Genomic DNA, 13,838 nt, shown 5'->3' on the forward strand with positions numbered 1-13,838 from the left:
CTTTTCTGTTCTCTTCTGTTCTCTGTTAAGGTATTTCTTTCAGGCACTAAGTAAAGTAGACTATTGGTCATGTGAAGACAACGGTATAGTCCAGGAAGGAGACTGATTACTTTCTTTGATACTTTAAAAAATGTTTTTAAGCTTATTTATTTATTTTGAGAGAGAGAGAGAGAGAGAGGGGATAGAACAAGTGGGAGAGGGGCAGAGAAGTGAGACAGAATCCCAAGCAGGCTCTGTACCATCAGCACAGAGCCTGATGAAGGGCTCAAACTCACGAATTGTGAGATCATGACCTGAGCTGAGATCAAGAGTCAGATGCTTAATCAATAGCTCCACCCAGGCGCCCCTCTTTTGATACTTCTACTGAAGGAAATAAAGGGAGAAAAAAGGAAAGAGAAATGTATGTTGAAAATGGAAAATATGTATTTTTTCACAGTTAGTAAACAAATATTAAAAGACAGAGGGAGGGTAGGTTGTTACAAAATTTGTGTGTGCGTGATTAGAACTTCTAGGACTCTTATTTAGAACTCTGGTGCTGAAAAATAAGGAGGCAGGTAGTGGGGCAATGTGAGACAGTTTTTGCCCAGCCATATCCTGGATATGGGCAAGTGTAACCTTCCTACAGCAGGGTGTTCCTGAAATCTCCGATTTGGCCTCTCTGCCCTACCCCTCCCTTCATGCACACCACTGCCTATGGTTTGATGTTCCAGCAGGAAGATAGATGTTTGCTTTAGAAAATAATTTCTTCATCACAGTGTGCTCCTGAGCACCGTGATGCAAGCTTCTCTGACTTTGCTTTGTTATTTTGTGCTTGGAATGCTAATGTGGCAAGCAGGAGGTAGACGCTGGCAGCAGGAGCATCAGCTTCCTCATGCCCTTCTCTTCCCGGGCTGGGCTGTCTTCAGGTTGCTCGTTGTGCTTTGGGGCTGCCTGTTTCCCCACATGGAGTCAAGGAAAAGTTGGCAGGGGATTAGAAACGTAACGTAAATTTTTCTGGACTATTATCTTCAGTAATTTAGGCAGATTCTATAATTTCTATATAATTTATATTTAAAGTAACCTGTATTTCATGTTGTTTAATTTTGTTTCCCTCAATATTTTTAACCATTAATTTTTCTTTCAAGAGAAGTATAAGTTTCTTAATTTTGTGACAGTAATAGCTGGCAGAAGTTTAATGTTATTAGAGCTACATTAAATGAATGTAGCATAATTATCTTGAGTATTTTATTACCTACCGGGTAAATTATGTAGTTTTGTTTTAATTTTTAGTTGCACAGTGCCATCTACTGGATCTGTGCTATAAAAACACCTTCATATTTTCCTTAGCTTTCCAGGTTTGGTTATAAGCTTTTAATATTTAGGTGCTTTCTGGTATTCATTACTTGCCTAAAAGAGAGACTACACAGCAGGACTTGTGTATTCAGACTTTTCTTAGTTATAGAGATACCAAAACAAAGGACATAGGCTACAAATTATAAGAATTCTTCATGTGGGATCTTTCTATGGGGATGCGATTCAAATAGTTTAACATTGCTTTTTAAGCTAAAGACAATTCTTACTAATGACTATTTCTCAACTATTCTAATCCTACTTTGCTCTTTTAATTGCATATTTACATGCTTGTTTGTTTCGTGTATTTTCTATCCTGATCGACTGACTACCCCACCAAGGCACATCATATACCCAGCCCCTACTGTACAAATGTTACAGTTACCTGAGAGAATGACAGGAATATTGGGAAAACTGATAATATATTAATATGAGAAAACATTTTAAATTGTAGTAGTAGTACCAAGGCGTTATTGATTGATACATCTTATTATCTATTCCTTTTACTTGGAAAAATAACCCCAAGGTTTTTTGTTTGCTTTGCTTTTAAGTCACATCATTTTAACACTCAACCTTATTTCTCAGTGAGTTATATACTTTCTTGTGGCCCAGAATTGAGCATGCTATTATACATGCACAAAAAAAAAAGAGAGACATTTTATTCAATTAAAGCATCCTAATTAAAATTAGTATCAGTAAAATATTTGGCATAGCCCTGGTAATCCAAAACTACAAGCAAAAGATTCAAATGTTATTCTTCCTCTTCTAACTCAGCTTCCCCATCACTTTCATGTTGTATAAGTTCATCCCACACAGGATCAGAACCAACAATACTTTTTCTATTAAAGAGGAGAACAGAAAAGAAAGAGCAGGCAGAAATATACTAGAAGCCAAAAGATTAAAGCCCATTTATAAACAAAATTATAAAATCTGGAAATAAGTTTAAAGTAAATATGATATAATGTTCTTGATAAGGAAAAAACACTTAAGAGTTTTTTGGGAAACTAATTAGATTTTTTTTTTTTAAGCCATATACACTAAAGTTGAACTGAGAAGAAAAGTGAGATTAGCTATTTATGAGCTCACACAGACTACTGTACAACAGATAAGCGGACATCTGGAGAGAGCAAAGAAAATCTCTGATAGTTTTCAACATGGCCTGAGAGAGATGAAACAAGGCAGTGTAACTTAGAAACTTTGTTCTGTTGCCCCCAATGAAAATGTAAACAGTTAAAAAGCTTTTAACATTCTTTACTGTCACCTCAATTGTCTGAAGACCTTACTTACCTATCCATCATCCAGTTTCCAAAGAGTGAAAATAGAAAAAAAAATGTAAATGTATTTAACAGCCTAGATACAGTCACTACTCGACTCCAGTTTATTACTAGACATTACTTTTTGGTTCTGCAAGTTTGAATCTGCCAGGACTGGAATGCTAAGGTGTTAGCTGCCGACAGTTTCACAGTAATTTTAGGCTGGGCCTGTCTTTGGGTAAATCATATCAGTAAAAATATGGTTAATTTTCCTCTTGTTACCTCTGCTTTGTCTGGCAAATAATGGCATCATATTTCTAAAGTCTCTCAGGGAATTGATTATAGTCTTTGAACTCTCAAAATAAAAGGATGAGAGAAGTAAAGTTGGCTGGAGTGCAGGCAAATTGCAGACTTTCTCCCTGGTTTAATTCTTGAAAACATCTTCTGATCTCAGAGGTTGCAGCTGTAGAGAACAGCAACAAAATCATGCTTGATAGTTTTGATCCAGAAATAGCTATGTTGTTATTGCATTTTTGTTATCTTTCACTTCTTATTCTAATCCTCCATTCACTGTCCTGACAATTTCTGGTTGGGTCCTGTATCTTTCTGCTTGCTTTCCTTTTGTTCCCTCAGATTAGTTATTATTGCCAGCTAAAGAGGACAAACATTTGTCAGTTTTTGCCTCACAAACACAGTGTATATTAAAAAGTATTGTATGTGTCAATATTTGAATATGTATGCATTTAAGTCAAATTCCTGGGGAGGGTTTTTAAAATCTTCCATGGCTCTCAACTTTAGCCATTAGCCTGTATCAGAATATCCTGGAAGGTAGGTTCCCTCTCTTCTAGATCATTTTAACAGTGGCAGTTTACAGTAACAAGTTAGCTAATTAACATGTTTATATAAACAAATGCCTTTAGAAACTCAAACCTATCTTAAACTTATCAAACTATAATTCTCTCATTAAACACAGTCTCTTCTGAGCTGAGTGATTTTGACAGAGGAAAGGTTGTTCTGTATAGATACGACAACACCAGTTACCTTTTGTCCAACAATTTTGTGCCAGGCACAATGCTCTGTACTGCACATGTATCCATCATTTAATCCTTGTCACAATCCTACCAGTGGGGCACGAGAGCTATGCCCATGGTGTGGATCAGAAGAGACCCCATATAAGAAAATCCAATCCATTTTCTGGCTTCCTTGAGGCAAGAGGAGGGGCAGAGGCCAATGCAGAGGTAATGGGAAGTGATCCTGAATTTTTTTTTTTTTTTTTTATCCTTTCCCTGATTCTTTCATGTATTATACTAAACCTGTGGTTGTTGTTATTGTTTTCTGCTATGTGTTGTGTTATTGTTTTCTGCTATGAAACCTCACAACTCATTTCTCAAACCTCAGCAGTAGATTAGTTTTCACACTGAACATCTGGACAGGGACAAACAATAAATCTCAGTTTTGTAAGTTGAGTAGAAAATGGCCTTATGACCCAGCCTCATCCGCCACCTTCTTCCTCCTCCTCAGGTCTCCATTAAAAAGCAGTCTGCTACATCTTTTTCTTTAAAGAAAAACATAGTTAACATGCCAAACCCTGTAATTTTCAAGCTTTTCTAGAAATGTTATCTTTAAAGGAGATTTATAAAAACAAGAAGAATCTTTGTGGTTTTATTCTGAAAGCCAGAGGGCTGAAAAACAAGGAAGACTCTAATGCTGAGTTTTTCCACGTTCAAGCTGTGTAATGGTTTTTATGCATGTTTATAGGAAGAGCAGTGGAAATATTTATTTTTTCAGTTCTGGCAACGCATGACCAATGACACTGAAAGTAATTTTGTCATGGGATAAAGAAGCAGAAAAGGCAGAATCAGCGTCCTTGCCTAAATAAGTGAATATTATTGCATATTTATTCAGATAGTTGCATTTTTGAAGAAACATTTTGTATTCTTTGATGGAACTATCTAGACAAACTAGACCTGTATACAAACGAATGCTTTTAAAATCAGACCCAATTCGCTGCCTTATTTATAATCAATGAACAAACCTTGCAAAATGTGTGATACAAGGTGTCCAGGACATTTTTAACATATGCTTTATTAAATATTATTGCCATCATTGTATTTTTTCTCTGTCTTCACACACTTACAGATAAATATATATACACACATATACATAAATACACAAACATACATGTGTCCTTATTAGTGAGATAAAAATACAAATTAATTTTTGTTTGGGTATGGCCTTGAATTCAGAAGGTATCAAGAGAGGCATCTTTACCTTCCTGGCAAACACTAAGAGTTAAGAGTTCCTTAATGAATCCCTTGGAAGACTTTTCGAATTACAGTTATTGCATAGCATTCTGAAGTACCTTGAAGTCCTATACCCACCTGTCTCTTCATTTCACTTCTTCTAGACTCCCCTTTACTTGGTAAATCATGGAGAGAATGGACCAGTCAGATGCAACAGGTGCAAAGCCTACATGTGCCCCTTTATGCAGTTCATTGAAGGAGGAAGGAGGTATCAGTGTGGATTTTGCAACTGTGTGAATGATGGTAAGTGATGCCAATAAATGCTCTTAGTAAAAGCTCTTCATTAATTGAAATATATTATACTTCTTAGTTTAGGGGAAAATATATATATTAAAGCTTTTAATTACACCTGAGCTTTTCCTAACTACTGGTGAGCTCACATTCAAGAATAACTCAGAGGCATTGTGAAAGAAAAAGTCTCTCAGTTTTATCATCTATAAGCATGAGAGGTAAAATTTTATTTTGCCTCTAACTGAGCCTTTGTGGAAGGGGATTAGGAAATAAAAGGACTTACCCACTTCTGAAATGTTTCTTATAAAAATGAGAAACACAGAAACTTTATGTGGGAAACTGCAGGTGCAAATGAATGCACTTATATGAGGCTGGGAGGGGCGTAGAGCACGTTCTGATTGGTTTCCTTCCATGGAAATTATAAAGAACTTTTATTTTATCTGTGTTTATGGATGATAAGTTGGAGAGATTTTTTTTCTCTTTATTCCTCTGAATTATTCCTGAATGTGAGCTCATCAGTATTTAGGAAAACTCTGGTATAACTAAGGGCTTTAATATGTGTATAGATTTTTTTTTCCCCTTCAGTATGAATGTTGCATTGTTTAACAAGGAAAAAAAAACATTATTATGAAGGGCTTTTCCAGATTCTTTGTATTTTCAGTTTCATTCCAGTATGAACTAACTGATGTTGGAAAAAAAAACCCACAAACTTGGTAAAAGCAACTTAACATTTATTATATTCATAATGTGTCTATTTTTTTTTTAGTTTTTTTGTGTTAAGTAAAGCACATACTCAGCCTGAAACATTCCCACATTCATTTACGTTTCTAGAGTTTTTCTAGAACCATGTAATGATTATGAGAGCATGAACTTTCTACATGTTTTCCTTTGTTCCTTGTCTTTGTAGACATGCTTCCCTGCAGATCATTAAATCTGAAGAATGTATAGTACCCTATCTGCCCAGGAGCCATGAGTCCTGTGGCTGCTGGCTACTCCCTACTGATGAGTGAGCTAAGGCACAACTTTCTGCCTATGTCATTGCATTCATGGCACCTCAGCTCCATGAGTGTTTTCTGGTGGGAGAGTTCCTTGTTTCCCTGCCCCCTTATTACAGCCCATGGTTTTGTCCTACTTACAGGGCTAGAAAGTGGCATTGTGAGTCTCACAAAACCTTTGGTCAGTTCTTAAATGCCTTGCTATGGAGTGGAAGCATTGGTTTCTAGCCTCATCTCAAAAACTGCCATCCTCTTGGGATGTCTCTCTCCTTGCTATAACTGTGGCATCCACTCAGTGCAAGTTGGGTCTCCCTGTGAGGCCAGATTCTTTTGGTTCTCCACCCTTACTTCTCTTTCTTGGGAAGAATTTATTCCTTGTTTCATCTTGGATGAAATCTGCAACCAAGTCATTGGCTACTACTTAATGTTGGGACCTGGATTTCAGGAGCCCTGTGACAATTCATTTCCCTATACTTTAGTTTTTTGGGGAAGAGTGATGAGAAGGCAGAGACCTCTCCTGCAGCATTTGTATAAATGCCTCCACCAAAATCACCCACACCTCTGTGTCTTTATCCAAGCCCTCAACTTTCTTAGAAAGGTGATCAGAAATCTATGTGGCTTCTAGATCCAAGATCCTCAGTTTGGTGTAACACCCTGGCCTCACACCCAAAGTGTCAGCTCAGAGCACAGCCACTTCCTGGTAGAAAAACCACTCAGAATTCTTGTATCTCCCCGTAATGAATTCTCTTCCCTTGGGTATTCACTCCTAGGAGGCTGCTATGTTCATTTTCCTATAGGGTTATTCATACTAGGCTCAAACATTTGTCCCTAAGAGGAGCCAGACTCCCATAGATTTACACTGACACCTGCATTCTTCATTTAGGTCTAAAGAAGACAGAGGTTTATGGAAGTTAGAAAGAACCCGGCAAGCTTGATCACATGGTTTCACTCTATTTCTCTTCAAAGTGTCCAGAGATGACACAGTGGGAAGCATGTAGGGTCAAAAGGCATGCAGGAGACAACTGTAGTGCATAATTTACAGTGTGACTTGAATTTTGTCTTATAAACACAACAGATAATATTAAATGCTAATGAATGTGAAATTCATTTTAAAAGGAAAAATTTCATGCGTTACATGTAGATGTGTGAATGAAACTTAACTATAGGTTACACTATGTAGAATTTATCACACCATAATTGTAAATAGCCAACATCATCTACCTCAACTAAAAGTAACAAAATAGCAGGATTAGGCCCTCATAGTTTACTTATCTCAGCTGAGACTGTTAGTTTCCCACTTCCCTCATCTTTTCAAAACATTGAATTTTCCAAATTCAGAGATCCATATGTACATAAGAATGTTATAAAACTTGCTTAAAAGAAATGGCCACGATATAGTAAGAAAATAGAAAAATCTTGGTGATTATTTTTAAGTCCAAACTGCGAAAATGGTCTTGTAAGTGTTAGTTCACAACTAAAAATAAAGTAGACTGAGTTGTTCATTTTAACAGAAAACATATTACTTCTGTGGTTTTGCAAATGAAAATGTTGTTCTTTATGAAACGCTTAAAGCCAGAGTATTGCTGGTTATTCTAAATACTTCTATTGTCAGTGGTTTAATAGCCAGCCCTATTAATCTCAAGGCAACAGGAGTTTGTTTTCACAGAGATACCAGGCCATATTTGTCCAAGTGTTCAGTGTGTGACTCATAAGTGTTCCTGTGCTGTTGGATGACTTCCAGGTCTTTGCCAGAACTAACCTTCTTAGACATTTGAATCAAATTAAGAGTTCCTCAGCTGAGGTCTTAGTGGTATAGTCTTTCCCTAATACAGTAATCCTCTCTACCCTGAAGCCCAAACATTAAAAGATTACCATGCAAACTTTCCATGGCTGAAGACGTCTATTAATTAAAGGATAATAAATATTGTAGTTAATAGTACAGTCCAAATAACCAATGTATATTTCTGTTAGGTGTATTGAAAATTTAAATAGTTAGAAAAGCTAGAATTCCTTTTAAAAGAGGTAATTAAATAGGGGTAGTTAAATTTTCTTTGTGACAACTAAAAAACACCCCCTGTTTCTTCACAGTGGTCCAGATCATAAATGTTATGTGTCATCAGTAACTTGCAAGAGGATTTTTTAGAAAACCTTTGTACTTTCCAACACATGCTTTTTAAATAGTGGATATTTAGAATATACTACATTCTAGCTTTAAAATACTCTTTTTTCCTCAACTAATTCTTTTCCTCCCATAATAAATTTTAAGAACTTATTAAGTTGTCTGTGTTATGAAAACAAAAGATTTCCTCTCTTATTTTGTTTTTATTAGTTCCACCATTTTATTTCCAACATCTGGACCACATCGGGAGAAGACTGGACCACTATGAGAAGCCGGAACTATCTCTAGGATCTTATGAATATGTTGCTACTTTGGATTACTGCAGAGTAAGTGTTCCCAGGACTTCAAGTGTTTATATGTTGATGTCAAATTCAAGTGAATAACTTTCATATGTAAAGAACTGACTCTTGATTCACAACCAAAGCATTTTGGTGGTGTCATGGGGATGTAGAAATGCCTCAGATGCAGATCAAGGCTTCTAGGCTGTTGACATGATTAAATTGCCAAACTGCTCAGTGCAGTGATTATTTTTAAAAACTAAAAAGTGGTGTCAGAAATAGAAAACAGTAATTTAATTGTTGTATCCCTATCAGATAATGTAATCTGGGTTCTTAAAGCAACAGTTCCATATAGTGCCTCTGCTTTTTTTGTTTTGTCAGTACTCTCAGAAAATTCTCCCTTTCAGGGCAGAAGCTCAATCAATATGGCCAATAGGACAATGACAGGTTTCTTTACTGCCTTTCTGCACGCTAGTTGTCACCACAATGATTTAAGGCTCTTAGAATCTTCCTTGGACTATCTGAGAGCCTGGGATTCTGGCTTCTGGTTTCTTTCCTTTATGATGTATGCATGAGACTCCTCCTCACGTCCTTAATCTAAAAAATTAAATTCAAAAATTTAGCTTTCCTTATAAGAAAACATTAACTGTTGGACTCCATACTCCCACCTCAGCTATCTCTTCAGTTGTATAAAACACTCACCACGTACTCTGAACTCATTACTCCTTTTTACATCCCCATGCTTTTAGACAAGATTGTTTTGACCAGACTATCTTTGCATACTCCTATTACATCTATATATACTCCACGTAGCAAACTCCTACTCTTTGTGTAATACCCAGGTGAAATTTTATTTTATGTGAGTGTGTGTGCATGTGTGCACATGTACAACTTTATTTGATTTCACTATGGTAGTTATTTACTAAGTCTTCTATTTTTTTTCTTCCCCATAGAATTTGGTTCATATGTTTGTTTTTGCAGTTATCTCCATGAAATTTAAATCTTCTTAAATGTTTTCCCTCTTCATAGATTTCAATATCCTTGGTGACAAGAATCTTGTCTTTATGGCATCTACCACAGTGTCTAGTGCAGGAAAGACAGTTGATCAGATTATGTGGAGTGAATGAATGAACGAACGAATGAATTTGCAGGTCTGTTACTATTCCTAGGACTGGCTATTTCCCTTTTCCAATGTCACAGTGAAAGTGACATCATTATGGGTAACTTGCAGGCCTTTAAAATTCTTCAGTGATTTGGAAATATTTTCTTGGGTATCAATCAGTTCAGATTTCGGCTTATATCTGAAGTACCATATGTAGGTAGACCTGAAGAAAGAGTCATCCTGACTTTTTTTCTTACTTCCCTTCCAAATATCAATGTTTACTGATGCCCAGTTCTCAGAAAACAGCCTCCGACCCACAGGATTCTATCAGGTGTTTACTACACGCCTAGTCCACATATTGAGTATAAGTTGCAAAGAACATTTTTCCTAAATAGAAGTGTTTTGAACTGATTGGATTTACATGTTTTTCAGTTCATATAACTTTGCATGTATTTTAGTGTTTTGTATGATTTTTTCACTACATTACCTATAACGAGTTATTAAAGAAGAGTTAATACTTTATTAATTCAAAATGTAACCTTTGAACATATTTTGAGAAACACAAGAACATTATTGGTATACATGCTTTATAACAGACCAAAAAAATCCTAAAGTACCAACTACTGTTGTTCTTTACTGCTATTGACTGAAGGTGAATGATTAAGTAGACCATAAATACTTGCATTCTAATTAAATGTAATAAAACCATTATAACTAGTGATATGGAAAATTTATTGATTGATCTTTGCAACCATGGTATAAAAATAACTATGCTCTCAGTTACTAGTTCTCTGCCAAAAAGGCTATATTATCTTGATTTTATGCTTTTTTAGTAGAAACTCAGGCAGAGAGTCAAATCTATTTCTGGGAACAAAAGTCTCAGTATCTTCAAACTCTGTTATCTGGAAACGTTCCAGATGTCTAATTGATGGGAAATTTCACCCAGCAGGCAAGGAACCAAATAAAAAATATCTATATACATTTTGAAGAATTTTTTTGTAAGCTTAATTTACCTTTTATTATTCCAAATAAGGTTTAAAATAAAAGATGGTGTAAGTATCTTCAAATTTAATTATAATTAAAAATGTAAATAATGTATAATAATTAGTTGCTTTAGGGATTTGGACAATGAAAAAGGTTTTATTTAATTTTGCCATCTAATTTTTAACTACAAACTTAAAGGAGAATTACAAAATTACATTTTTTCCGTATTAATTTTATTTTATCTTGATACCAATTTTATATAATAAAATTAGCATTGATTGAATATTTACTATTTGTGATGCTTTGTGCTAAGTGCTTTTTATGTGTTGTTTCGTTTAGTTCTCAAGTGACCCCATGTGGCAAGTACCACCATTACATGGGGAACCTGAGGCCTAGAGCTCTTACGTGCCATACTCAAATCACACACATAGAAAGTGCTGGAGCCAGACTGAAAACTGTGTTGGCATGTCCTTATTCTTTATCAGTATAGGGTGGATCTGTAAGCAATTATTTAGAAAATCACCATGGTGCTCCCCTGGAAGAAAAGATCCCAGCTCTGTTGCTTAAGTTTTTCATATAAAATTTTACAGAATATATCTACATACAAAGTGTACCTGAAATATAAAACCCCATTCCAAGCCAGCCTTTTTCTTTTCTAAATAAAGATATCATCTCTCCACCTAATTTTATTATTTTATTTTATTTTTAAAAGTTTATTTATTTTGAGAGAGAATGAGAAAGGGGGAGGGGAGGGAAGGAGGGAGAGGGGTAGAGAAAGAGGGAGAGAGAGAATCCCAAGCAGGCTGATAGCATGCTATCAGCATGGAGCCCAAACTCATGAGCTGCAAGATCATGACCTGAGCCTAAATCATCAAGAGTTGGATGCTTAATGGACTGAGCCGTCCAGGTACCCCTCCACTTAATTTTAATTCATTGTGACATTTAACGAATACCTAACATGTCCAAAACACTTGGTTATGTGCTATGAGGGATACCAAAGCTAGCAAGATAATGAACCTGATTTCAAGATATTTCCCATATATAGACCTGGTAAGTGTATAATTATGATATAAATCCAAATATGATAAATGCTGTAAGAGTCAAATAATTACAGTGCCATAACAAAACAGACAAGCGATAATGTATGATTTGGAGGATCAGGGATAAGTGATATTGGAGCTGGTTATACCAGGAGCAGAGTCTGGACATGTGGGAATGAAAGAGAAAACTAAATAGTCAGTAGAAGCAGAGGACTTGCCATTTACTCCACTTTCTTCAGGGGCAAGGCCGGTATTGTAAATGAGTGACGTGGAGTTAGTATGGGGACTAGGATAATTGGAGAGTATGTTCCCTTTCCCCCAAAACACATTCATATTCAAATATTTTTTAAAACACTATGCCAAATAAAATACTTTTCTGGCCAAATTCTTGGCCCAGACCCATTAGACTGTGACTTCTGGATAGGAAATGTTTTGAAAATGGCAAACACTTAAATTAGTTGAAGGAATGTGTATTGAGAAATAATGGGAAGTAAAGCTGGGAAGTTGTTTTGAGATACAGACTAACTTTTTATATTCCACTGGGTTTGGCATCATAGCTGTGATCTTCTGGTTTTTATACATGTTGGTTAAATGGGTATTATAGGGAGTCTTAAATGCCAGGCCATAGAGAAATTTATGTTAATTCAGTAAGTCATGAGGATCCTTAAAGGTAAAGAGGAAGTTGTTTCCTTAATCCTTTCATCCATACATTTATTCATTCATTTGGCAGTATTGAGCACTCTTCTGTGCCATGCTCTGTGCTTGACTCTGAGGACTCAGTAAACATCCTGTCCTCAGAGGCAGTGGTACTGTGATCTGTATTGTCTTTTGGACCATTTATTCTGACAGCAGTTTGTATAATGAGAGGAAAGAGATTGGAGACAGAAGGATATTGGAAAATTAATGCAGTGGTCCATGCAGGAGAAAATAAAAGGAGTATAGCAGTTCCTCAAAAAGTTAAAAATAGAATATACCCAAAATAATTGAAAACAGAGTCTCAAAGAGATATTTCCACACCCATGTTCATAGTGGCATTATTCATAATAGCCAAAAGGAGTAGGAGTCCATGAGTCTATACACGGATAAATGGATAAACAAAATGTGGTATATACATATGTGGAATATTATTCAGCCTTTAAAGGAAAGAAATGTAGACACATGCTAAAAACATGGATGAACTTTTAAGGACATTATGCTAAATGAAATAAGCCAGTCACATGAAAGACAAATACTATGATTTTACTTGTTACTTATATGAAGCATCTAGAGTAGTCAGATTCATAGAGACAAGAATGTAGAAGTGTAGAATGGTGGTTGCTAGGGTCTGGAGAGACCAGGGAATGTAAGTCATTGTTTAATGATCATAGAGTTTTAGTCTTACAACATAAAAAAGTTCTGGGGATGGATGGTGGTGAAGGTTGCACAGCAGTGTAAATTTACTTAATACCACTGAACTGTACACTTAAAAATAGTAAAGGTGGAAAATTTTATGTATATTTTACCACAATAAGAATCCAACTGGGGGGGCACCAGGGCGGCTCAGTCAGTTGAGCATCTGACTCTTGATTTTGGCTCAGGTCAGGATCCCATGGTGGTGAGATTGAGTCCTAAGTCAGGGTCCATGCTAGAGGTGGAGCCTGCTCAAGATCTCTCTCTCTCTCTCTCTCTCTCTCTCTCTCTCTCTCTCTCTCCCTCTCTCCCTCCCTCCCTCCCTCCCCCTCTGCTCCTTCCCCACTCGCTTGAGCTCACATGCGCATGCTCACTCTTATCTCTCTCAAAGATACATACATACATACATACATACATACATACATACATACATAAGATCTTTTAAAAAGCTTCCTATAAAAAAGAGAAATAATCTTAAAAACAGTAAATGAGGGTCTAAATTTGGGTACTGGAACCAGAAAAGCTTCACAATTAACTGGTTATGGATGGTAAGGAAGGTGGACAATTCCACAGAGAAAATGAGATTTGAAACACAGATTACTTTTGAGGATCATGCTTTCTGTAAAGAATATGATGGGATAAATGTTGTCTTACTTACAAAATTCTGAATGAAGATGCTGACAGGATCTTTATGTGGAGGTGTGCTATAGTTAAATGGAGTGCTGGTCTGGAGCTCAGAAAGGAGACCATGATAAGAAAGAATTTGAGGAGTTGCCTATATAGAGGTGCTAGTTAAAAGAGGTGCACAGAGATTT

At 36.1% G+C, this 13,838-nt stretch overlaps 1 protein-coding gene across 4 annotated transcripts in view; it reads left to right on the forward strand.

Moving 5' to 3' along the window:
* SEC24D (SEC24 homolog D, COPII coat complex component) overlaps window positions 1-13,838 on the forward strand; it is a 105,946-nt gene that overhangs the window by 55,464 nt on the left and 36,644 nt on the right. For all 4 annotated transcript variants that reach the window (XM_019418468.2, XM_019418460.2, XM_019418477.2 and 1 more), the window contains exons 9-10: window positions 4,990-5,128; window positions 8,441-8,556. In XM_019418468.2, the coding sequence (XP_019274013.2) occupies window positions 4,990-5,128; window positions 8,441-8,556 (255 nt within the window). The remainder of the gene's footprint in view (window positions 1-4,989; window positions 5,129-8,440; window positions 8,557-13,838) is intronic.

Source organism: Panthera pardus, unplaced genomic scaffold (genome assembly GCF_024362965.1).
Source record: "Panthera pardus isolate Hobbes unplaced genomic scaffold, ASM2436296v1 HiC_scaffold_13, whole genome shotgun sequence".
In the NCBI taxonomy this organism is placed as follows: domain Eukaryota; kingdom Metazoa; phylum Chordata; class Mammalia; order Carnivora; family Felidae; genus Panthera; species Panthera pardus.